This window comes from Thamnophis sirtalis, unplaced genomic scaffold (assembly GCF_051295495.1).
Source record: "Thamnophis sirtalis isolate CommonGarterSnake01/CBP01778 unplaced genomic scaffold, rThaSir2_p1.2 scaffold_1, whole genome shotgun sequence".
Classification (NCBI taxonomy): domain Eukaryota; kingdom Metazoa; phylum Chordata; class Lepidosauria; order Squamata; family Natricidae; genus Thamnophis; species Thamnophis sirtalis.
This window is the reverse complement of record NW_028261381.1, coordinates 134,741,953-134,768,306: the sequence shown is the minus strand read 5'-3', so window position 1 is coordinate 134,768,306 and position 26,354 is coordinate 134,741,953. Positions and strand designations below refer to the sequence as shown.

General features: G+C 38.0%; 2 protein-coding genes across 3 annotated transcripts in view; one reads left to right on the top strand and one right to left on the bottom strand.

Moving 5' to 3' along the window:
* Nucleotides 1-4,699, top strand: part of EML5 (EMAP like 5) — a 92,355-nt gene extending 87,656 nt beyond the window's left edge. The window contains exon 44 of the mRNA XM_087725306.1: nt 120-4,699. Within this exon, the coding sequence (XP_087581432.1) occupies nt 120-156 (37 nt within the window). The 3' untranslated portion in view covers nt 157-4,699. The remainder of the gene's footprint in view (nt 1-119) is intronic.
* Nucleotides 4,700-7,798: 3,099 nt separating this feature from the next.
* The window catches only part of ZC3H14 (zinc finger CCCH-type containing 14), a 41,407-nt gene continuing 22,851 nt past the window's right edge, over nt 7,799-26,354 (bottom strand). Inside the window, exons 8-17 of one of the 2 annotated variants that reach the window (XM_087725299.1) lie at nt 25,994-26,094; nt 24,109-24,264; nt 22,899-22,970; nt 22,294-22,453; nt 20,846-21,069; nt 14,864-14,984; nt 11,040-11,176; nt 10,261-10,355; nt 8,296-8,402; nt 7,799-8,082 (exon numbers count right to left, since the gene is read on the bottom strand). In XM_087725299.1, the coding sequence (XP_087581425.1) occupies nt 8,076-8,082; nt 8,296-8,402; nt 10,261-10,355; nt 11,040-11,176; nt 14,864-14,984; nt 20,846-21,069; nt 22,294-22,453; nt 22,899-22,970; nt 24,109-24,264; nt 25,994-26,094 (1,180 nt within the window). In that variant the 3' untranslated portion in view covers nt 7,799-8,075. The remainder of the gene's footprint in view (nt 8,083-8,295; nt 8,403-10,260; nt 10,356-11,039; nt 11,177-14,863; nt 14,985-20,845; nt 21,070-22,293; nt 22,454-22,898; nt 22,971-24,108; nt 24,265-25,993; nt 26,095-26,354) is intronic. The other variant, XM_087725302.1, reaches the window with a different exon arrangement.

The following is a 26,354-nucleotide window of genomic DNA, read 5'->3' as shown; positions in this document are numbered from 1 at the left end:
AAAAATTGCTGGTCTGCAGCATTTTTGATATGTATTTTGAACAAACATTCTCCCTTTTAAAACTCATTAATCCTTAACATGTCTTATTCTTTTTCCTTCTCTTTTGTTTAAAAACCTAGTATATTTGTCTGGAAATGTGTCCATATGCCTCATTAATAGACATGGAGACCTTCTCCAGTGGATGGGATTGGGACGTGAAGTTACTAGCGCACTACAGCTGCAAAGAGAGTTCTCCAGTGCCCCTCATGCTTCAAGAAATGGTGCTGATAAAGACAGGTATCTGTCTGTCTGACTAGAGTCTATCAGAAGCATGAACTACTACAAATATTTTGAAATTAATCATATTTCTAGCATATCTGATAGCCTATATCTCTTTCCCACTCACTGCCAGATATTGAAATACTTCGATAAAGGAGTTTGGGCTCAGTCTACAGTGCCCCAATAAAATTGTGGCTTATACTCAAGTTATGTTATTTCTGATCTAAATCTGTACAGTATATTGATGCATTTACTTTCATCATGGATGTTTAAATACTGGGTACTAATAATCATCAGATGAATTCTTATTTTATTACTGAAAAGCAAACTATTGTGCTGGTCTTAAAACTTTTTTTAAAAGTAAAAATAAAATTAAAAAAAAAGAGTGGACCTTGAAAAGATTTGCTTAGTTTCCCCAACTTTCAACCAATCAACCCACCCATCCCTTAAGAATTTTTTGCTTCCAGGACCTACATAATTGTATTGATTTTGAAGCCTGAATTGTAATCCTATTGGGTGACTGCGGGTAGATCTGTAAGAGCCCATTCTTCAAGGCAGATATACTGTTTTTGTATCATTTGAGCATTAAATAAATTCTGTGAGCAGAATCACATTTGCTCACATTTTGAGTGCCTTGCCCGAAACCTAGAAGATCTAACTCCGTTTTTTGCCTTGTGAATAAATGTGTTATCAGTGAATGAGCAAGTTTGCTGAACAAAACAGGATTGAGTTCATTTTAGTGTTCAGGTATATGGAAGGTATTGATTGTCAACAATTGCAACAAAAAAAATCAACAGCAATAGGAATTATTTCTTCCATATTCCTTGCATTTCTGGATGAAAACTTTGTAAATTCAAAGTGAAATCAGTAATTCAATTGTATTTTATAGTGTTTTTTAAACAGAAGAAATGAGAATTGTTAAATTTCTTGTTCTTCGATTCAGAACCAGTCCATACATGCATGTCTTCATTTTTATCCTCAGAACACATTCATGATTGTTTCTGAATGAAAGTGTTCCTACCAATAGAAAAGTTACAGAGTAGTTAATTAACGGATTTTAAAAACTTCTGTTCTGGTATTAAAATATAGCTTCAGCATAATCATGTAGCTGAAAACATTGGCAAATGAGAAACAAAACATTTCTGTATAAATCCTTGCTACCAGGGGACAATTAAGTCTTCTCTGTGAAAATGGAGTCCATTGTAAAGTAGATCTTTATTGTCTGACATTGAAAACAATAATATTCATTTTAAGAAGTAAAACTAGAAACATACCTGCCCTGTCGATAGGTCAGTTAAAAGTGTTTTGTATAAAAATAACAGGAAACAAAGTTTCTACACCTCCCCTTCACAATCCTTATTTTTTTAAAATAAGAAAGACCTGCATACCATTTCTCATTGCAAAAATCCCAAAGTCATTTACAAAGAAATGAAAACTATGGAATATTATCAAGCATTCCGAACCAAAATATACCTTCAGGCAATTGAAAAGACAAATATTAGGTGAGTTAGTGATCCAGAATTGCCATCATAAAAAGAATCAGATGCCTGTCAGGATATTTATACATTTAGCTAATTCAGTAGTTTCTGAACTTCTGATGTTCAGAAGTTCAGTACAGAACATCCCAGACAACATGGCATCTAAATGAACCTGATTACTTAAATAGCAATTCTCTTCCCCTGTTTTAATGCTTGAAAGCATATATAATAATATTGAGAAGAGTGGCGGCCATAGGTACCTACAATAATATATTCTCAATGTATACCTGCAAATTACAGATAATAAGATTTAGTTTGGGGTTCCATAATGTCAGTCAACCCAAGCATTGTACCTGCTTTCCATAGCATGCCAAGGGTTCTTCCACTTTTTATTTTTTCCCTAAATGGGAGCTACTTTGGTGTAGTGGTTAAGGCAACAGGCCAGAAACCAGGACACTGAGAGTTCTAGTTCCACCTGAGGCACAAAGCCAGGTGACAGACCTTGGACTAGACACTTTTTCTCAGTCCTAGGAAGGAGGCCATGGCAAACCACTTCTGAAAAACCTTGTGAAGAAACTGCAGGGACTAGTTCTGGCAGTTGTCCAGAGTCAAAACTGATTCAAATGCACACACACATAACTCATCCACTCAAGTGTATGTTATTATTTCTTATTTGAATTGGTTTTTTGATAATAGTAAATAGTAAACTCACTGCAGGCCTTTTCCTTTTATGAGTTTTTCAGCAATCCTCCTCCATCTGATGAAAAACAATATAGTCATTTTCTTCTAATTGTGTAAAGAACCAGTCAAAGTGAGAATCTCCGAGGTTTGAGAAGTTTTAAGGGCGGCTCTCATTACAATCTAACTTCTCCCAACTGAGAGAAAAAGGCATTTCCTTGAATCAAAATGAGTTTTATTTGGTAATAAACAGCACATTAAATTGCACCCAGAGGCCAATGGGTAACTAGTATTGCTCAAAGTAGTGTGGACATATGTGCATACTATGAAATATCTATCACCTCATATACTACATTCTGGAAGCTGTAGGTTTCAAAGGCAGACCCTTATAGAGTGCATCACAGTAGTTCAGTTGAGTTTGGGAACATGCTGGATAGAAATTCAGTTTGCTAGTGCATCTCTTCAAATATGCGTTCAGGAGATGGGAATCCATGGATATTCCAAATACAAGAGGAAAAACAACATGATTCTAGCTGTAGAAGCGGTACTTGTGGTTTAGGATTTTGTGACTGCTCTCACCTTTTGGGAGAAGAGTGTTGTATTATTTTATCCAACCATAGCCATCAAAATATCAGTCCTTTTACTAAACAGAGTTTGATGAAACTAAACACACAATTTTGGGTTACAATTTAAAGAGACTACAATTCCACCCTCTTAAGGAGTTAGCTATTAAGAAACCATAAACTAATTTACTCCCCTTTCCCTTCTACACTAACATTCCCCATGTTTGAAGGTTTTTATTTTGATTCCTGTATAATCATGTACAAGGTTAAACATAATCATGCGATTTTAATGACATAAGATACACCAAAGCCATACAAAGCCTAAATATGACAACTTTCAATCTTATCAGTGGGATCATTGCAAGAAATTCAATTTCTAGTGATTCTTTTGCTTGCGAATTTTGATCTGAAAATGTTCTGCAATGTGTAATGAATACCTGAACCTATGAATTTCAGCCTATATGTATAATCCTGAAAATGGCAGAGGATTCTTTGTATAAATGTTTTTTATTCTAGGCTTTGCTTCCTCCTATCTTGGTTTATCGAGTCACTGTGAAATGAGCAAACCAAATCCAAGTGTTCTTATTTTTTTGAGTCCTAGATGTAAACCTTGGTTTTGAAATGTATATTTTTAATACTAAAAAGATACTAGAGGATAAACCAAGAAGCATGCTTTAATGGTTCAGTTAGGACTAATTTGCATGTTTTCTTGGCTAATGCATATATAACCTTCCCAGTGTTTTCCTGAAATGTTTAATAGGTGCTATAAGTTGGATATTTCCTTCTTCTCTAAGAGGAAATTATTACTACTCTGTAGTAAAAGGAGAATGTTGCATTTAGGAAGAGTGCAATGTAATGTTTATTATGTACTTTCAAATTTCTGCATATATTATTGCATAGAGTTAACACTAAGGAATCTAATGATGATGAACTGTGTAAGTTTTAGGGTGAGATGGGGGTGGGGCATCAGACTTATGCCATATTACGTTTAGAAAATGAATTGGTTTTAAAACCAGCTTCATATGAGCCGTAGAGGACTGTTACAGTATTCCAGGGGTAAAAAATTACAGTCCCATTTAATATGTTGAAATATGCCAATGGATTATTTTAAGATATATTTCTTGACTGTGAAACTACATTTCCTACCCTGGGTACCCCTATAAACAGCTTTAAATAAACTTATGTTTGTGTTTGAGTTTAATATGACATGAGATGGCAATATTTTATCAGTTTATTTAAATCCTTTCTTTTTAACAGTAAGGGAGGTATTCCCCTGTATTGTTGAAAGTTTGTTGCTAGTGAGGAAAGCTCTTAATGGCATATAAAATGCAGGTTGAAAATGTCCATCCAAGTCATTACACATATTATACCCTGAATATAGTAAACGTTGACTATTACTTTTTGCTAACAAAGACTGTGGAGACAATTGCGATGGCTGTGGTCAACGTTCTATAAGACAAGCAAATTACAAACTATAATTATGGGTGAAAATGTCATACTGATATAAAATAACAAACAAACTCAGAGAGCACCAAGGACCCACATTTAAACCCTGAGATACTAATATTCTCCTTTATTAATAAAATGAAAGACTACATCATAAATATTTTACTGCCAGATTAGTATAATATTCATTTTCATTCAACCATTCTATTTTCTACCAGGCGAACATACCAAAAATAAAAGTTTGAGTCTCCTATTTATAGTGGTAACTACACTGTCCACTGACCAACTTATCTATTCAAGATGCATTGTCAAGTTTTTCTTAACAGGTGTAAAAATCCTTGTAGGAAGAGATGTGTCTAAAGAACTGGGAGGAGGGGGGCGGGATTAAGAAGCCACAGGAAAACAACTTTTGCTAGAAAGAAATATCCAATCTTGAAAAAAAAATAAAAGTTTGGCTGCATCACAGCCTTTTATTTTGCAGATAAATAGTTTATCCCTTGAAGCCAACAGAGTTTATGGATTCCCTAGCAACTATTTCTGCACCTTTAGGGATACTGATTTTATAAGTATATAAAGTTTATAATTGAAAGATAGAATATGTCCCCAAGCAGAAGAAAATCACACTGTATATTACAAATGCCCCGAAATCCAAGTACTGTAAATGAATTTGGCATTACTGTAGAGATTATCAGAGTTAAAGCTAAATGGAAGAATTGATGGTATGTTACTGCCTACCTAAACAGGAGACAGATGTTTTCCAAAAACAAATGATATGCATCTTTCAAATTGCAAGTTGAAGTAGTAAAGATGGGGACTTTTAATTATGTGCACTTTACTCAGTATCTGAGTTTAGGTTAGTGAAATATGCCAAGAACAAAAACATCTTCTTCAGGGAATACAAGGGAAAGCAAATATATCAGCTGCTCAGTGGAAATGATCAAAGGGAAGCTACCTAAGTTCAGTCTTTTCCATTAAGCAAATTTTTCACCAGGAAATTGTGAAGGGCAGAATGAATGAATGAATGAACAGAATTGAAGTTTTGAAACTGATAAAAATATTAGCAGGGAATATATTGTGAACTAACAAAGCTCTAGGACCAGATAAATTAGATCTCTTGGTACTGAAGGAGTTTGCTGATGTTACATATTATCTTTGGAAACACCTGCAGAATAGGAGTTTCAGACAACTGGAGGCGGCTAGTTTTTATGCCTAGCTTTAAAAACTGATGTATGGGGGAGGGGAGGAAGATGCAGATTACTAAAAATCAATCTGACATTAACACCTTGGGAGATTCTATAACAGATTCTAAAAAGACCAATTTGAAGATATCCTGAAAACTTGTAATTTATAACCAACATGATTTTGTCATTAGCAATTGTTTTCAGACTGAATTTGTCCCATTATTTTTTGACTGGGTAAGTTTCTTAAGGTGTTATCAGTGTACTATAGACGTAATGAGTTTTTGTCTCATTAAACCTTTCGACGAAGTGCCCCATGAGATGTTGATTAGCAAATTACTGTGAGATGGATAACGTAACAATTGGGTGAATACGTGTGGAGAGTGTTCTGAGAATTGATCAATATTTCCTCATCAAACCAGAATGGAATTTCAAGAGGGATTTCACAAATTTCAGGTTACAATCCTGTGTTTTCAACACTTTTACAAATGTCTTGCAAGGAGAAATGTAAAGAATGTTCATTAAATTTGGAAATGATACAAATCTTAAGAAGTAGATTTCAACATGATCTTGATCATTTAGCTGAAAATAACAACCAAGCAGAAATGAAAGAAATAGAAATAAAATGTATACTGGATTGGAGAAATTGAAATAGGAAGTGATTACAGGAAAAAAAACCAGGCAGAATACGTAACATTCTTCAAACACTTGAAAAACCTTGTTTACAATAAACCAAGAATATTGTTGCAGAATGGAGATGAATTTTTAAAAAAATCAAATTACAGGAAGGCAAATTCCAATGGAATGTTAAAAAGAACTTTCTAAATATGAGGCCAATCTGAACTAGAAACAATTTCCAAGGTGATAGTTCCCATTTACATCACTATTAGCCATCTGTCAGTGATGCTTCAATTTGGATTCCAGTCTTCAATAAGGAGGTTGGGCTTGGTGTCCTGCACAGCACCTTCCAACCCTACAAACCCTTCTAAGAGATTTGGAACTTTTATAATCACTAAGAAAATATACCTTTGCTACTAATGGAAAGCTGCTGCAAGTAGGGAGACCACTCTTTAAAAAATTATATAGTAGTAATGAGTCATCATTTAACTTTTTAAAATACATAATTCCCATTAAAATTGTTCAAAGACAGTATGAAGTGCAATATATATACTATGCCAAACATGTTTCAAAATGTCTTTTGGTAATACTGAAATACATCAAACACAGCATTCAGCTTTCTTGAGAACCCTCATTTTAGTTCCAAAATAGACCCAAACTTGCCAAACTAAGAATTTTGTGACCCATTTTAAAAAATTAAATCCCAACTTGCATTAAATCATGTTCAGAGTCTATTTGTAAAACATCTTGCTGCTATCAATGCTCTCCACACTTTCAAGATTGTTTTCATTTTACTGTAAATATCCCATTGTGCTTTCATCCTTTGGGTCCTGGAACAATTGTAGCGATCTGAACAGAACTAACAATGGGTTAAATGCAACATTTATTTACTTACTGCTTCTATCTTCCATACAGAATCTCAATTTGAGATTATATCCAAAAGGAAGTAACTTTTAATTGGTACTTAAGGTTGAATTGACATGGATCTTTGTATGGAATTAAATAGATTGTGAGGTGCATTTTTGTAAAACCTATCACTTATGGAATGTTTTCTTATACTCCATTTGATAGCATTTGCTATTGGTCCAAAATTACTAATTTAGCTTTCATAAAAGAAAGGAGAAAATACAACATTGTTGCAGTTTTATTTTGATGTATGTTATGTTTTATACTTCGTCGTACATTCTTATTTTGTGAATTGCAGAATCCTACAACTACAGGAGGATATAAGCCTGGTAAATAAATATCAACTTCACAGCAAGTAATCTTGCACAATCCTTGATAATCAGAGTTAATAGTTACTCATCTATTTTTAAGAATCAGGTCAAGTGTAAAAATGAGTTGTTCTTAACCTCCATGCTGATTTCTGTTCTGAGTATATTCATTAAGTTAAGAAATGAAAAGTCAAAAGAAGAGTCTTTAGGGAGAGAATGTTGCCTGTCATTTCATATGAAAAGAGACCTTTCAAGAAAATGCATTCTCCTAAGAGCTTGTATGAGCTATTCTAGATAGCTTACGACCTATTTTTCAAGAAAAAGTCTACTTTTTCCATAGTAAAAAAAGACAAGAGGCCAACACGTATAGAACAAAATGCTTGTCTTGGCATTTTAATTAACGATTAAAGCAAATTTCCTCTTTCCTACAGACAACTTTACAGTAAAAATATGTAAAACCAGTTATTAAATATACAACAGTTGAAAATTACATATTTCAAGTGTGTAATCAATTTCATTTTATGAAATAATACATATTCAAATCCTGGAGTAGGTGGTAAAGTTTTACAGCCTCTTGTACCATCAGCCAGCATCCTGCCACCATCATAGTATAATGAGGAAAATTGAATAGCAATCTCTGAATTATTCACTGAAAGACAAATGCAGAAAATTAGCAAGCATTCTCTCATTTAAATGGTATTCTCTAAAAATCATCTTTCAAATGTGTCATAATTGAAAGTTTCAATATATACACTGTTCAGCGAACAATAAAGATCTGTACTTGCATAGGTTTTATGCCTGACTGTACATTTTCATGTTCTATGAAGACTTGTAATTACAGAGAGTAAAAAGAATTAGTTACCTAGTTTGTGTTCGAGTCCATTTCAAGGCATGACGTGGTGGTACAGACACAGCAGGGTGGTAGTATGTGCAATCCACTCTGGTACACTGTGTGTTATACCTGCAGTGCTAACAAGATAAATGAAAGACTTAAAAACTGCTTGCAAGAATTAAATTTGGCTTGTTTTAATTTATTTAGTATATGCTGTTTCTTTAAAAATTCAATGGGATTGTTCAAGTATCTAAACTGAGCCAACTGAACCAAAATTGGAAAATTTCTGTGACTGTATTTTTTTAGAGTTAATTCCTAGGTCAGATAAAAAATGCATTTGATGCAAATTTCTATTTGTGGTGTCACTGATTGTGCAGTCACATGCGAATGCCATCACTGAAGCTGCAAATGCTAATATGCAAAAACTCTATCCTAAAGGTTAACATATTGTACCACTAGAAAAAACAAAATGCTGAATTTGAAAAATATAAATTTTATGGGAAATATATTGTCTTAAATGAAATATCCTGTATAATAACAGAATACCAAATGAGAAATTTTGTGTAGGATGTTACAAGCTAACAAATTGCTATTGCTTATTATTTTTTTCTAAACACAAAATGCCACTTTGGTTTCCTGGTGCTGGTGATAATTTCTACATTACAGATTCCACCCTTCTGTTTGGATCATTCTTCCCTTCTCAAATTTCATCACCCATTTTTCTTTATTGTCCCATCTATTCCTTTCAGATTCTCACATGTGTACAGACAAGACACACACACACACACACACACACACACACACACACACACACACACACACACACCTAAATAACTTACTGTTAAACAATTACCAACCTAATCCAAAGGGAGACTCCCCCCGAAAACCGAGACACAGAACAGGACAAGGGAATCGCCCTCCTCCCTTACATCAAAGGCACCACAGAGAAAATCAGCAAAGTTCTCAACAAACACAATATCAAGACAGCCTTCAACACTGACCAAAAAGAGCCAAAATCTTAAGAAACTCCAAAGACAAAATCAAGCTAGAAAACCAAGGAGTCTACGAAATAACATGCAAAATCTGCCCTGCAACATACATAGGACAAACAAATAGGAGAATAAATGCACACTTCGCAGAACACAAGAACGCAGTAAGAAAAAAATGAAAAAAACTTCCTTTTCCAGCACCTTAAAGCTACAAGACATGAAATTAATTTTGAAGGAATCAGGTTTATCTCCAAAACTGAACACTTCAACAAGAGAATAATTATGGAAGCTATAGAAATAGAGAAACACCCCCACAACATGAATAAACGTGACAATACCTCCCGCCTACTAGACATCTGGAAACCAGCCCTAGTCAACAAACAAGCCCCACCACCACCAAGGCCGTTACAACAAAAACAATAATGGACACACAACCAGCACCAATCTCCCAATCATGATACAGCCACACAACCAATCAATCCACTTACTGAAACAACACCAGCACTCCCCCACCCCCACCAAGATTTATAGAAAGACGGCAGCTCCGATCACACTTTAAGCCAAAAACACCAGCCTGAGGATGGCGAGTGAGACCTTGCCGAAACGTTGCCAAGACAATCTCAATCTTACACGGGAAAAGACCCGAATATAAGAAGACCAGCATATATATTCGAACCCAGTAAGGGTATGGCTAGCTGATGAGAGCTAAATAGCTTGAAATAGATCTATACTAGTCTCCCTTTATTTATTTATCAGCACAAATACAACACAAAATGTAACAAAGGCAACAGTAAAATATTGGGCTTTCTGTCTGGATAGTCTCTTGTGACGAGCCGATGGACAGAGAATGGAAGCAGTTAGCTTCCTCCCATAATTGGGGCATACCAGGGGTTGTAACAATATATATGTATATATACATATATACATATATACACACATATATACACACATACACACACACACACACAACACACACACACTGTATAACTCAATCTACGATACATACTTTGGGATGGTAAAAAGGACATTCCATTTTCTTACACGCAGGGAAAAAGCGGCAAAGCTGGCTGGTAGAAGATGCTGGTGGGGCTGGAGCTGGAACTGTTAAACCAATGAAAAAGAAACAGCTATTCCTTAATTATTCAAAAGCTTGATATTTAATTATTTAATTAAAGAACTGCGAGTATTGCCATATATGTATGTAATTTTAATTGGTTGCTCTTACTATTCCCAATATATAATTATGGAAGATCACACAGCTGGTTGCTGAATTTTGACCTAGTCACTGGCAGGATAGGAGGTCATTATGGAATTCAACAGACACTGCTGTGATTTTCAAAAAGTAAAAAATAATAGATTTCTTGCCAGTTTTATGAATAAGTCATGAGAAAGAGTGGCATGAATAATGCCCATGATTGCTTTAGAAAGGGGGGAGTCTTAGCATTCTGTGCATACAGAGCAATTCTTGCTGAGGACTGAAGCTGGCCCCATCACACTGCAGAAATGAAGAAAGAGGGGTTCCCATTAATGCCTTATCCCAAGTTATGATCAGTATTTGATGAGTAAGGCATTGGAACTGGACCCACATCCTCCACTCCTTTTGACCATACTAGATATGACCAGATAGTTCAAACAAATTGGAATTTAGTGGCTGTTCTTAAGCAGCAGTTTTATTTTGACAATACCAGTAGCTGTTATAAAGTCTATGAGAGTTTGGATTTGAGTTTGCTGACATTGGCATATTCTAAGACAGCTCATTTTTTTAAAATATTAAGAAAATCTTACCTTGTTTAGGAGGTGGTTGTGGTGCCCGTCGACTGGCATGAGTATAAGGACAATCTGGTTTGGTGCATTTGGCATCATATTTACAGTTTGGATGGATGAATAAACATTTGTCAGCAAACTTACAGCTTGGAAAGACTCTGAAATTTGAATGTAAAATACTTATTTCTTCAGAACGAGCTTGCCAATATGCACGCTTTCAAAATTGCTTATGTTTACTGATGCAGAATACAGTTTTAAATAAAACATGAGCATACGGTTTTCAAATTCAAGTCAAGCCAAGAAAGATATCAGTGGGGATTAAAAAAAAACCTCAAGCTCCAAAAACTTTGATTAAAATTTGTCAGAAAAAAAGTAGCAGAAAACATTAACATGTGTAGAGGTTACACCAAAATGTTAGTTTGGTTGTTTTATTTGTGCACGAACGAATGTGCAAAATCTCCAAGTCCCCCCCCAAAAACTGCCAAAGGCCTAAAAGATTCCCAAGGATTTTGGATTTTGTTCAAATTATTTGTATACCACCCAGATCCCCTCTGTGAGGGAGATGGGCAGTTTCTATATTTGATAAATAAGTACCCAATTATATCATAAGGTCCTTCACCAATGTGTGAAAAGAAAAGAATCTTCACATTTATGATTAATGAATTGAATTTCCCAGATTAAGAAATAGAGAGCAGGCAACCTATCACTAATCTGAACAGCCACAACCATGAAAAATGAAAGAAAATGAAGACTAAAAATTTCAATGTAAGAACTGTGTAAAAGAGGGTGCGGTGCCTTTTGATATTCATCATTTCCCTAGAAATAGGTTGATAGGGAAATACAAACACACTCACATACAATGACAGCATTATGTATTTTCACCCCAGTCTTACAATGTAGAAATGGAGAAAAATTAATGATTGATCACTGATTGTTCAGATTACTGAAAGATAAATGCTTTGACAGAATAAAAATTTCTATCTGAACTCCTATCTTTTACGCAAATAAAAATCATGCCAAAGTCTTTTTTCTCACACATCTATCTTGCTGTTCCCACTTCTCTCTAATAATTCTGTAAAGGTTCCCAACGATGCCGTAATGAACACATAAGACCCAATGTCTCTTATGCAGAAACTAGTGATTTATTAATAGCTTCATTAGGCAATTCTTATTCACAGACATTTCTTTTGCTTTGTCTATCTGCTTCTGAACTTTGCCCTTCTTCCTTTCCTCCCCTCACTCTATGTCATAAATCACATTACCCAATAGATACACACATCTCAAACCAGCTACTATAATCTGAGTTCCAGCTCAGACGTGGAATGTCAATATTGAAGATGACATCCGGCTCCCCTCACTTTTCAAAAGCAATCTGTGCGAGCAAAAACAATTTGAGTACAAGTATAAGAGGGACTAGAGGGAGAAGCAAGGGAATGGCTAGCAGCCCTTCACAAGAGGAGAGCTCCCCAATGGCAAGGCGTAGATGACTTCCTACAACTGCTAGAGGCCAGATTTGAGGTGGAGGACCCTTATGCGGAAGATGAGCTCAGCGACCTAAAGCAGAGGGGCTGCCCCATCAAAGAGCACATCCGCGAATTTAGGAGAGTCATTGGAAGGCTACCCCCTTTACCAGATTGTCAGTGTATTTTTTCAGAACAAGTCTGGACCAGCAGATTGCCCAAGCAACTGCCTACCGCGACATCCCAAACTGACTCTCTGAGTGGTTCCGAGTAGCAATAAATATTAATAAAACGCCCAGCCAACGGGACCCATAGCAACACAGTGGGCCCCCTCAAAGTCCGCTGAAATGCTACAGCTACAGGGGAGTAGGCCATATGGCATCCACATACACGACCCCAACCCCAATGCTGAGGCCAGAGCCACTACCCAGGGCACAACTGGAACGGAACCATAAACGGGCCACCCATGCATCCCAAAAGGCCCTCCAGGCTACAAAGGTCCCTCCCCACCTAGATGAAGGGGGGGGGGACCCCAGGCAACAACAACCAGTCACCAGAACCCTATGACAGTGACAACGAGGGCAAAAATGCCCCAATGGTGAGAGGACCAATTCGTTCTTTCCTTTTTCCAATACTCTTCACAGCCCCAAAGACAGGAACCCAGGGTGATTTTCAAGCCCTAATAGACTCCGGCTGCACTAGATGCTTGATCAACCTGACCAGTCCTGAAACTAAGGATCAGAGCAAAAAGATTGGCCCACCCAATCCAATTTGAACAGGTTGATGGGTCCCTAATGTGGGAAGCTTATGCCACCCACCTGACCGAACCAGTGAGACATGAGCTAGTGGATCACTGGGAAGTAATTCAATTCATAATAGCCCCCCAAAATGACAGATGCAGTCATCCTGGGACTCTCCTGGCTAGACAAGTGGGGACCGATCATCTGGTGGCAAGGGGGTACCTGCAGACTTAGGATAGGAAAGGGGCCCCAAGCCCTTTTCCGCCAGCAAGCAGAAACACCACCCAAGCAGGGAACTCCACAAAGGAGCACACCAGAACATCTGGAAGCCACATCTGACGACACACCAGAGACTGAACAGATCCCAGGGGAATATCAGGATCTCGCAGAAGTATTCAGCGAGACCGAGTGCAACATTCTGCCCCGCCACCGTGAGGCAGATTGTGCCATTGAAATCATCCGTGGGGCAAAACTACCCAAATCCAAATTCTACGCCATGACGCCTCGGGAAATGCAAGAAATGTGCAAATACATAGACAAAGCGAAAGAAATGTCTGTCTGTAAAGGTTCCCAATGATGCCATAACAAACACATAATAAGAGCCAATGTCTCTTATATAGAAACTAGTGGTTTATTAACAGCTTCATTAGGCAATTCTTATTCGCAGACATTTCTTTCGCTTTGTCTATCTGCTTCTGAACTTTGCCCTTCTTCCTTTCCTCCCCTCACTCTATGTCATAAATCACATTACCCAATAGATACACACATCACAAACCAGCTACTGTAATCTGAGATCCAACTCTGTAGTGGAATGTCAACATGGAAGTTGACATATTCTTTGTTGAAATTTAGACCATAAACTCTTGGGCAATAGCTTTCCTTTATTCTTTATGTTAACTGAAAGCTCCATAAAATATGGCATTCATCCTTATATTCAGCGTCCCATCAAATGAGTTAGGGTCATTCAGAACTGACTGCTAAAATAGTGTTGTTTCTCTCTCCATCTGCACTCTTCCCACAATGCAGGAGAGTCAAAGTGGAAAAAAATTCTCTTTTAAATTTCAAGAACTTGGCACAGCTCTAGGCTCCTTTCCACAACTTTCAGTTAAATATGAAGAGTAAGAACTATAGCATAAAATAACCAAACAAATCACCAGAATGTGCAATATTTGCCTAACATAAATAGATAAACATCCATCTTTTCCTGGTAAGAATTTAACAATCTACATTCAGAATTTCCAATCTTGTTTTGGCCTTGTATAAGCTATAGGTGTTCTGCTAATGGAATACTGGGAAACTAACACAGCGCAAATCCCCCTTTTTGTGTCTTTATGTAGCAAGCACAGTAGTGATTACCCATCAATTCAAGTCAAGTTGCTTATGCCTAGTAATGAAAAATATTCAGTACCATCTTGATAACACTTTGGAAGCTACATATAGATAATGACCAATTTCCCCCCAATCCTGTTTATCCTTTTAGCTACTGGCTGCAGCCATGATCCATGGCAATGAAATTTAATTTTAGCGCAAACATCTCTTAATTGGTGCTGGTGATGCAACAAACTTATTTTGCGCTAACCTGTGGACCTGAAAGCTAGGAAGGCAAGTTAGGTGACGCTCCATTGAGAGGTTCAGGGCCACTTACTTGCATGGCTGTGTAGGATGATGGAAGGCACATTCATCTCCATTTTTGCAGGCAGGCCAGTATTTGCAGCGCTCGGGTACTTTCTCCATCTTTTGTAAGATGCCTATTTCTTCCATCTCTACTGTGAGTAATAGCCAAAGAAGCAAAGTTAGACATCTGAATTGTAGAAGAGAGATTTGATCAAAACAACTATTTAGATATACACAATTTAGAATGAAATTCAGAAAAGTGGAAATAGCCACAAAGACAAAATACATTTGCCACTAAGCAATTTTTATAACTCTCAAATTGACTAAAACAAGAACAGCCAGAATCGGTTGAAAGATGGGCGGCTATATACATGTTGTAAAATTCATTCACTCACTCACTCACTGCCTTGAAAAAAGCTTCGCATGAACATTAGCTGCTTTGCCAACACCAGACACACCTCTTAAGCAGTGGGAGGAAGAAGATGGAGGCCAGAGGGGAATAGCAGTAGCAAAACAAAAGGATACAGTGGAGAGGAAGAAAGCATGATAGCAATAGCACTTAAACTCATATATTACTTTACAGTGCTTTACAATCCTCTGGATCCTCATTTTACCAACCTCGGAAGGATGGAAGGCTGAAATCAACCTTGAGCCTGGTGAGATTTGAACTGCCAAATTGCAGGTAGCCGGCAGGGAACAGAAGTAGCTGCAGTACTGCATTCTAACCACTGCCCCACTGTGGAATGATAGCGTGCACGGCAGCAGAGATGAAAGGATCAGTGGAGTGCAGGGTGGCAGAGGCAGTGGAAACCAGGGCAGTAAAGGCAGTGAGACACAGGATAGCAAAGATGGCAGCAGGGTGATGGAACATAGGATGGCCAAAAGAGCAGAGATGGGGAGGAGATATGTGGGGAGAATTGAAGCAGAGAGGGGCAGGAGAAGCATGAGGTCGTGGCCTAATGACCAACCTGGACTACTGATGCTTCTGTTGTTAAGCAATTTTGTCAAGTGGTGCTTTGCCTAGCATCCACCTCTTTTAGCAATGGAAATTCTGGTACCAATTAGGGTCATTAAACAAAGACTACTTGTAACATAAAAAAATAGACAACATGGCCCTGATGTGTCACTATTTGAGAAGCAGAATTTTCAAGTGTCACTGTAATTGTATGTGGGAAAGTTTGCCCTTGCTAAAGTGGGCAACACTGTAGCTCCAGAATAAAGTAGAATTCACTCATCCAGTAGTGATTCCTGTTTGGTTTGCCCCAAGAGGTTAACAAATTCCAGGTGTCTCTCCAAGCAACTATGTTTTCATAAGTCTTCAAAAATGCAATAAGGAGATGGTGATCTGAATATCTAAGGCTTACAGAGGCCAACAGCCATCCATGAAAAACCTCAAACACAAGGTCCCCATAGATGACATTCACTCAAGTTTAGGCTCCTTCTAGATCTTACTAGATGGACAGTTTCATTTCAGATGAGGTAGTATCAATAAAGGAGAATATGTATAGGTCAGGATCGAAATAGCAATAGCACTTATACTGTTCCATAGTGGTTTACAGCACTGTGAGCAGTTTACAATGTCAGCATATTACCCCCAACAATCTGGGTCCTCATTTTATCAACCTCAGAAGAATAGAAGGCTGAGACAACCTTGAGCCTGTCAGGATCAAACTCCAGGCTGTGAGCAGAGTTAGTTTGCAATACTGCTTTCTAACCACTGCACCACCAGGGGCTCTTTGAAATGAGGGTTCCTTGGTGCTTTCTAAACTTGGTTGTTTTCTTGGACGTTTAATTATCAAAACTAGGTAACATCATCAGGGCATATCAGCACTGATTAGGTAATGAAACATCTGCAAGAAAAGAACCAACTTCGAGAGCGTCAATGACCCCTCAGAAAAGGTAGTTTTGGAGATGTTTAAGCTCTGAGCTACATAGGGCTTTAAAGATGACCAGTATCTTGAATTATGCTTGACTGACCACCACAGCTCTGTGGTACAAATGTTACATGGTAGATGTGTACTCACATAATTACTCAGGTTGCTATATGCTGAACCATCTGAAGATTCTGAATGATGGTCAGGGATAGCCCCATGCAAATTACACTAGCCTAGCCATGAGGTGACGAGAGTAAGTGATCAAAAGCAAATCTTCCTGTTCCAGAAATGGCTGCTACTAATACATAAGATGTAATGGTGCATCCCCACACCCATAATCTCTACTAGCTGTTCAAACAGGGAACATGAGTTTAGGAGAATGTCCAGATTGTGAGCAAGTTTGGTGTGGGGGAATAAAATTCTATCAAGAGACATGATGGACTATATCTGGAAAAAGCTGACTTAAGAATCCACAGATATTGTATCTTGCTAGGATCCATTTTATCCACCTCCTTACAGGTTCCAGGCATAAGGCCAGGTCTGGCACAATTCCTGCTCAATTGGGTAGAGATATATGACTAGGTACCATCTGCACACTGATAAAATTTCATCTCAGGCTGATGGCTAACCTAGCAGATGTGACTTCTATCTGCCCTTTACCACTGACTGAGTGAAACTGTCTGTCATGACTCAGTCAGAATCTGAAAAAGCTGCTCTAGTTCAACCTGTGAAATGTCTCAGGAGACACCAAGGCAAGGAATCACACGAGGCTGATCAAATACATGCACTACCAGGACAACTGGAGCAGTCAGATGAGGATGATGTAATACCTCCTATCCCCCATACACAGTCAGTAGAGAGGAGAACAAAGCAGAACAGAAACTTCCGTGAGGATTCTTGCCAAGCAAAGAGTAAATCTCCCTGGCTCCAACCTGATTTAAGAGGCAGCTCTGATCTACACCTGACAGTTTTAATATAATACCAGAGTTGGAGGGGATCTTGGAGGTCTTCTAGCCCCACTCCCTGCCTAGGCAGGAAACCCTATACCGTTTCAGACAAATGGCTATCCAACATCATCTTAAAGACTTCCAGTGTTGGGGCATTCACAACTTCTGGAGGCAAGCTGTTCCACTGATTAATTGTTCTAACTGTCAGGAAATTTCTCCTCAATTCTAAGTTGCTTCTCTCCTTGATTAGTTTCCACCCATTGCTTCTTGTTCTACCCTCAGGTGCCTTGGAGAATAGTTTGACTCCCTCTTCTTTGTGGCCACCCCTGAGACATTGGAACATTGCTATCATGTCTCCCCTAGTCCTTCTTTTCATTAAACTAGACATATCCAATTCCTGCAACCGTTCATGTTTTAGTCTCCAATCCCCTAATCATCTTTGTTGCTGTTCTCTGCACTCTTTCTAGAGTTTCCACATCTTTTCTACATCGTGGTGACCAAAACTGAATGCAGTATTCCAAGTGTGGCCTTACTAAGGCATTATAAAGTGGTATTAACATTTCACGTGATCTTGATTCTATCCCTCTGTTTATGTAGCCTAGAACTGTGTTGGCTTTTTTGACAGCTGCTGCACACTGCTAGCTCATATTTAAATGGTTGTCCACTAGGACTCCAAGATCCCTTTCACGGTTACTACTGTTGAGCAATACCACCTATACTGTACCTGTGCATTTTGTTTTTCTTGCCTAAATGTAGAACCTTACTCTTTTCACCATTGCATTTCATTTTATTAGATAGTGCCCAATGTTCAGGTTTGTCCAGATCCTTCTGTATCTTAAGCGTTATCTTCTGCAGTGTTCGCTATTCTTGCCAGCTTGGTGTCATCTGCAAATTTGATGAGTTCCCCATTTATTCCCTTATCCAAATCATTCCTGCCAGCTTGGTGTCATCTGCAAATTTGATGAGTTCCCCATTTATTCCCTCATCCAAATCATTGATGAAGATGTTGAAGAGTACTGGACCTAAAACAGAGCCTTGGGGTACTCCACTGCATACTTTCCTCCATGTAGATGCAGTTCTATTGAGGACTACATGTTGAGTGCGGTTGGTCAGCCAGTTACAAATCCATCTGGTGGTGATGCTGTCTAACCCACATTATTCTACTTTATCTGTAGTAGGTTATGGTCTACCTTATCAAATGCCTTACTGAAGTCCAAGTAAACTATATCGATGGCATTCCTTTGTTCCACTAATTTTATCACTTTGTCAAAGAATGCAATAAGATTAGTCTGGCATGATCTGTTTTTGACAAACCCATGTTGGCTATCACTTTGTTTACTTCTAGGTGTTCGCTAATTCGTTGGTTGATTATCTTTTCCAGAATCTTTCCTGGTATTGAGGTCAGGCTGATAGGTCTATAGTTTCCTGGATCTATTTTTTTCCACTTTTTTGAAGATGGGAACCACATCAGCTCTTTTCCAGTCCTCTGGCAGTTCCCCGGTGCTCCAGGATCTCTGAAAGATATAGTTCAGTGATTCTGAGATCTCATCTGCCAGTTCCTTCAGAACCCTGGGGTGTAATCTTTATTGGAAACAATGTCTGATCTCTTTTGTAGGGTTCTTATGAACCCTGTTTGTTTAAGAAATCTTGAACTTCTGACCTCTAGATGGCTGACAACACTGATCTGACTCTTGGAACCCTGGTTTGGATTTGGACTATTATTCTGCATGTTCCTATTAAAAGCAAACTCATTAGGCAAACTTTTGTTTGTGATTGAAACCTGAAGCAGGGTACTAACTGCTTAGGGAAAAAAGCCACTATAAAGTAGTGCCTCTCACAACCTCTTGAAGCTAGCCTAGTATACCATAGCCAATTACATGAAAAACTACTGAGAGATCAAGCAGGATCACAAGAGTCACATTCCTCTCTCCCTTGCTCTACCAAAGAACATCAACGAGAACCACCAATGAAGTTTCAGTCCCATACCTGACCTGGAGTTCCCTTGGTAAACTAAGGAAATTCCTTGGCTCAATAGTCACAGAGAGGCCACTCAGGAAGAATCCTATCAGGTACCACAATTGACCCTTTATTCCAGGGGTCAGCAAGCCACTCAGTAGAATGGAAAACTTCCCAAGTGTTCTTTGGAAATCAACAGGGACCATAGGCACTTATATAACCTTATCAAATACATCTCTCCTCCCTGCAGAGATCCATAGCAACAACAAATTCCATCACAGCCTCCCTCAAGTAAGCTGACCATGAAACGAACTGGAGAATTCTCCCACATCAGATCAGGTTCAGTGGCTCAGATAAAAAAAACAGATCTAATACATATGGATGTTGGGCCCATGATTTCCAAGAACAAGTCCATAACTCTCATGGTGGCCATGGAACTCATAAGCTGCATCGCTGCTGCCTAATAAACTCAATTTGAAATCTCCCAAGGCCAGAAGTCTATGGAGTTGCAGGTGTCATCCTGATGATGCAGTTAAGCAACTTAGGAGAGAAGGTGAACAGCAGGGAAGTCAGTAAGCAGTAGCAATCCTAGTTTATCTCTAAAGCTTAACTCACGAATGGCACCTCATATCTAGTAATCTGCAGGACAATGTATCTTGTCATCTGCAGAGTAATCCTGATGATATTCCAATCCTCCATGAATTTGTAGCTGTTGCAACTACTGAAACCTGGCTGAGCAAAACCCTGAGATGAATATATCAGCCTCCTTGCCCGTGCAGGTCTCAGTAATTCAAGCAGGTGTATTTCTTCCACAATGAGATTAAGGTGTGTTTCATCCACAATGAGGTTAAGAATGAGAAGAGATTTATTACAGACAGATCTGGCATTCAGAAACAGCCAGAGCTTAGGTAATAATAAGATCTTGCTACTTAATTGTTGAGATAAGGAATATAGAAACCAGGAACGGCCTTAGACTTTCAATCTCCCTTCAGCAAGGGCAGGTCATCCCTCTTTTTTCATGTACCGCAGAGCTGTTTCCCAATTACTTTCAGGCAGAGTAGATGAATGCAATCTATGTCTTTTTAGCTTAAAACATTCTGTAAAAAAATAATATATCCTAAGAAATTTGTCTTAGAAGTTAATCATTGAATCCCTGCCTCTAGTTTAGTTTGCAATTGCCCGAAGATATTTTGCAACCAAGTTACCATAAAGACCTTATCAATGAGGATGAGTTACCATCTGTGCTGTCCAGCTGTCTGGATATAATGTGCATCTGTTGGGTGCGAAGGTTTCTTAATCCCTTGTTTGCTGTTGGTTTGGATGGAATAGGCCTAACTCCCTCCATAAGATTCGATTCTTCCTCTTCTTGATCAGATAAGTACCCCGGAGGGCTGGGGACTCCATCCAAAGTGACTATAAACTTGGGACTAGCAGGCTTCTCTGACAGTATAAGCTGCTCTCTATAATAAAACAATAAAAATTGTTTAAGTTGCTAAAACAAAAACAAAGGAATAGTAATTGATACCAACAATTCAAGTTGATGACTTGATGACATAATCAATCAAACATAATTCATGACAATCAATACAACATAATTACTGATAAAATACTTTTTAAGACCTAAAAGATTTCACACATTAAACCACTTTTCCTCAAAATGTACAACACCCTTAAAAGGAAAATGACATTTGGGTCTCTTATCTTTAATTTGTACAAAGAAGGAAGTCTATCTACTCTTCATAATTTTGTTCTGAGCATGCTTCTTGAGTAGAATAGCATCTATCCAACCACCTGTCTCTGGGCAGAAAATTCCTCTGAGCCACAGAATTAAGAGAGAAAATATTTCATTGCATCCAGAGCACAAGCCACAACCACAAGTCTTTAGTTCTGGACCCTAACAATCATTTTGTGCAATACACTATAGTATGTGAATTATTGGCATAGACCAGTGACGGCAAACCTTTTTAGCATCGAGTGCCCAAACTGGAGCGTGTGTGCATGTGCATACACGTGTGCGTGTGCCGGAGCTCCAGAAACCCAAATATCACTCACTGGTGCATGCATGTGCTTTTTTTTTTTTTTTTGGCCATTTTTCGGGCTGTTTTCCAGCTGGTTTTTAGGTTTCTGGCAAGCGCATTCGTGCGTCCCCGAGCACTGAAAACCCGAAGACCAGCTGGCTGGTGTGTGCATGCCTGTTTTCTGGTTGTTTTGGGGGGCGTTTTCTAGATCGTTTTCAGGCCATTTTTTGGCTATTTTTGAGCAAAAAACAGCCTGAAAAATGACCCAAAATGGCCTGAAAACCGCTTGAAACCCTCCCTAAAAATGGCCCTTTAAACGGCCCCAAAATGGCCTGTTTTGGGGGCATCTTTCGGGCCATTTTTCAGTGCTCTGGCACCCACAAAGACCAGCTGGCAACAGCACACATGCTCACAGAGTAGGCTCTGTGTGTCACCTATGGCACGTTTGCTATAGGTTCGCCATCATGGGCATAGACTAATCAGGGGCTTAAGGAAACATGAAATAAATCTACCACAATCTGCTCTGTCGCTATATAAAATGTGCTACTTTCACAGTTAAGGCAAGCAAAGACCAAGTTTACTACAGTATTTAGATATGCTGTATGAAAGTGCCTAGTTTCCAAGTTTCTCCTTCTACTTATCCAAAAGGAGTGATTTGTTTTTTACCGTGTCTGAATGAGCCGTCCTGAAAGTGCCTGTAAGGCATCTGCAGTTCTGCTTCCCACTTCCAAGTTTCTAGCTATGGTGACCTCCTCAGACAGCTTAGGTTTCTTCAAAATAAATGATCTTGTATCTGTGTGGATCACTGATTCCAAGTCATAATAATCTAAACCAGAGAAAATGGCAAATGTCTCATAGAGTCTTGAAATCAACAACATATTGTAAATGGAAAGTAAACAAGAAGCTACTGAATGAAGGTAAATCATGACTACTGATCATCAAAAAAATGGCAAACTACTCTCTGCTGAGCAGACAAAGCTATTCAAACAACTAATGGTTCTGCAGTTTGTATACTTTCGTCTGGCTTTGGCAGCTTCTTAACCCAGGAGCCCTAAAGAAAGAAATAATAAGTCTACACATGCTACATGTGCAAAGACCAACAGTATCAACATGTTGCAAACAACAACAACAAATCTCATAAGAAGTTGGATTGGCAATTTCTGCTGCAGCAGAATTTTTTATCTACTAAAAAAATTCAGAAAATAAATTTTAGTTTTTTCTAAGAATATGAAAATATAAGATAATGCTTAAAAATACCAGCCACAACTAACCAGTTTTTTGTAATATGTTTTCTGTGCCCGGTTCAATCTGAAGACGGGAAAAGAGTTGCTTCTGTTGGGTTCCTAAAATATATTAAGAATGCAAATGAAGTTTCCTTCCTCCTCAATTCAACTTAGGGAACAACACTGTAGTAACTTTCCCCATTTTTGGCAACTTATTTAATTCAATTTTCTGCATCTATCTCTATGAAACTGTTTGAATGAAATCTCTCCCAAATTTTATTTAGTAGGAAGCTAAATGTAGCCACTAGTCTTGCACTATATCTATTTTCATAACTGCATCTCACTAAATTCAGGGCATTACACTGATTTTTTTAAGTTTTGAAAAGACTAGAGAAATTCATGGAGCAGGCTAATTATTCAAATTTACACTAAGAGCACACAAATCAGTGTATTTCTGGACCACTTAGCTTTACATGATTCTATCTATCTTTTGTATTAAGTTATAATTTTAAATAAATCTGGCAAAAATATTTATTTTCGCATGCACCGTTCCTAATAAATATATTTTACATTTATTTTTCAAGACAAGAATTATACATCAGAAACTGAGAAATAATCAAAATGGAATAACCCCAGCTCTCAATTCCTATGAATCAGGTTGGTTCCCTTAAACATATGGCAAGGATCCCCATCTGCCAGGCCATGGACTGGTGCTGGTCGGCTGCCTGTTGGGAAACGAGTCACACAAGCAGCGGGCAACTGCACAAAGTTTATTTGCACTTGTGCAGGATTAGATTCCATGCATGAAACCATTCCCTCCCCTCCTCCACTGCCAGTACATGGAGCTAAAAAGGTTGGAGACTACTAACATACTATACAAACTAATTTCCTTCCCACCCAATTTCCATGCTCTGAAATGTTATTAGGAGATGGGAAAGGGATTGTCTTAAAATTGTGTTGATGAACTATCTCAGAACAGTGATGCTCTGCAATGAGAATCACAGGCTACATCACATGGATTTTTGAGATCTAAAGAAGCTTCTTTTATATTCTCCAATAAACATATAAAATCCATTTGGCATCTCCTGTGTTTCTGTGCTTATCTGAGTATATGTGAATTATTCCGGATGTGAAAAAAAGGTTGAAATATCTTCCTTCAAAGAGTGCATCACACAAGGTTCTGCTACAATATTTCACTATCTAGGTATAATTGAGCTTTCTGCTCACTCGAGTCCTATGGTGGCATTTTCAACATTACCTGGAATTCTTCCTAATGTCTGTTCTCTTGGTTCTTCTTCTTGCATCTGAGTGTTTACTTTGCTTGCCTGATTCTGGCTATAAATTATTTCAAAGACGGCTTCTTCATGGGAAGTTCGAGTTCTGGGAGCCACAGGAACTGTCTGCTTTGGTGGGACTTTCCATAAACCAAAACAGTATGTTATACAAAGAAGCAAACAATGACAGGGATTTTATCCCAAATTCTTCTAAATGCGATCTTCTAAAAATTCTGCTAAATTTAACCCAAAAATACAGTTCCTAACTAGGAAAACTACTATTTTCAAGATACTTTCAATTTCTAGTATAAAAGATTGGGCTATCCAATAGCAATATAGCAATAGCAGTAGACTTATATACCACTTCATAGGCCTTTCAGGCCTCTCTAAGCGGTTTACAGAGAGTCAGCATATTGCCCCCAACAATCTGGGTCCTCATTTTACCCACCTCGGAAGGATGGAAGGCTGAGTCAACCCTGAGCCGGTGAGATTTGAACCGCTGACCTGCTGATCTAGCAGTAGCCTGCAGTGCTGCATTTAACCACTGCGCCACCTTGGCTCTTGGATCCAATGTGCACATACACATTGTGCTATGGAATCATTCAGGTAATTTGCAATTTTGACCCAGGATCCTTCATTATTGAGTCAGCCTTCCATCCTTCCGAGGTGGGTAAAATGAGGATCCAGATTGTTGGGAGAAATATGCTGACTCTGTAAACCGCTTAGAAAGGGCTGTAAAAAGCACTATGAAGATGTATATTAGTCTAAGTGCTATTGCTATTATTGGCTAAGCAGGCAGGGATTACTGTTCACACAGCATCCTAAGTGATTTATGGTTAGGGGAGATAACCTTTGTAGAAATATTCTGCTTTACTAACTTAAGAGAGGTTATATTAGGTCCAAACAGACTTAAGTCTGGTTTTGAGAACTTCTTACCAAGGTCAGTTAGTAAGACTCCTTAATGACCCCTTAGTATTCACCCCAACCCTGGCAGGCTCACAGCTGGTGAAAAAAGGTAATAAAAAAGAAAGAAAATAAAAAAATATAACAAGTGGAAAAGAAAAAGAAAAATCTCCCAGTCGGTTTGCAGCACTAAAAACATGGCCATGAGAAACTCAGTCATCCTTGTCATAAGCTTCTAACAAATAAACAGTGAATCTGTTGCCTGGAGAAAGATATAGGTGAGTTGTTCAGGATAGGTGATTACAACAACTGCTTCCTTAAGTTCCCTTCTTTCCAAAGGCCTCAGAGGCCTTTCCTCTAGAGTCTAGAGTCTAGACAACCTTAATTATCTTTACCACTGCAATGTAGTTCTTTAAACTGCAAGTAACTTTTGAAAATCTTTGGTCAAAAGTGGAAGACAGACAACCAATGTATAAATTATATATTGAAGATCTGAAAATAAATCAGCACTGGAAACTTATATATCAAATTTGTAATAGTTTAGTTTAAACAACGCTTAAACAATGTGTAATAATTTAATTTTTCTGACCAAAGAATCTGGGAAAAAATCAATATGTTTCATAAGCTTATACTTAATTACATTTCTGAAAAAATGTGTTCTATTAATCTATTTTATAAACAAACTAGAACCGTTGTTTCCATGTAACAAGTCTTGTTTTGCTCCCATTTGTTTTATGCCAACTTATAAGCACATGGTTTCATGCACATTTTTGCTTGTAAAAGGGCTATTATGGATAAAGGATAAGGGAAAATTCAAAAGGATAGTCACGTTAATCTGCTGCAGCAAAAAGCCTGCATCACTATAAATCAAAATGAACTCATTTTGCTCTGTTACCTTTTCACCAGATGTGCAAAGTATCATTCTACATTCACACTTGCATAGAAATCATTAACAAATTGATCTACCTGTAGCATAATTAGTTGTCTTTGTCACTGATTCCTGAGCTTCAGATATAGCTTTCAATATTAAATTCTTATTAGCTTGTTTGGAAGGTGGCAGTGAAGGTCTAGATGATCAAAATAAAACAGATACAAGGATGTTAAATTAATATTTCTATTTTTATTATATATTTAATTTTAGCCACATTTCATTTTTTTTTAAAGGATTGAAATCCAGGAAGATACATTAATAGTCACCCAACTCAATGGTGGCTAAATGATGACCACTTTTTCTCCTCATGGATATACGCCTATTCATCTGTGCATCTCTCTCAACCTTGCAAAAGGTGCTACATTTTCCAGCCACTTTGTAAACTGAGCCTCAAAA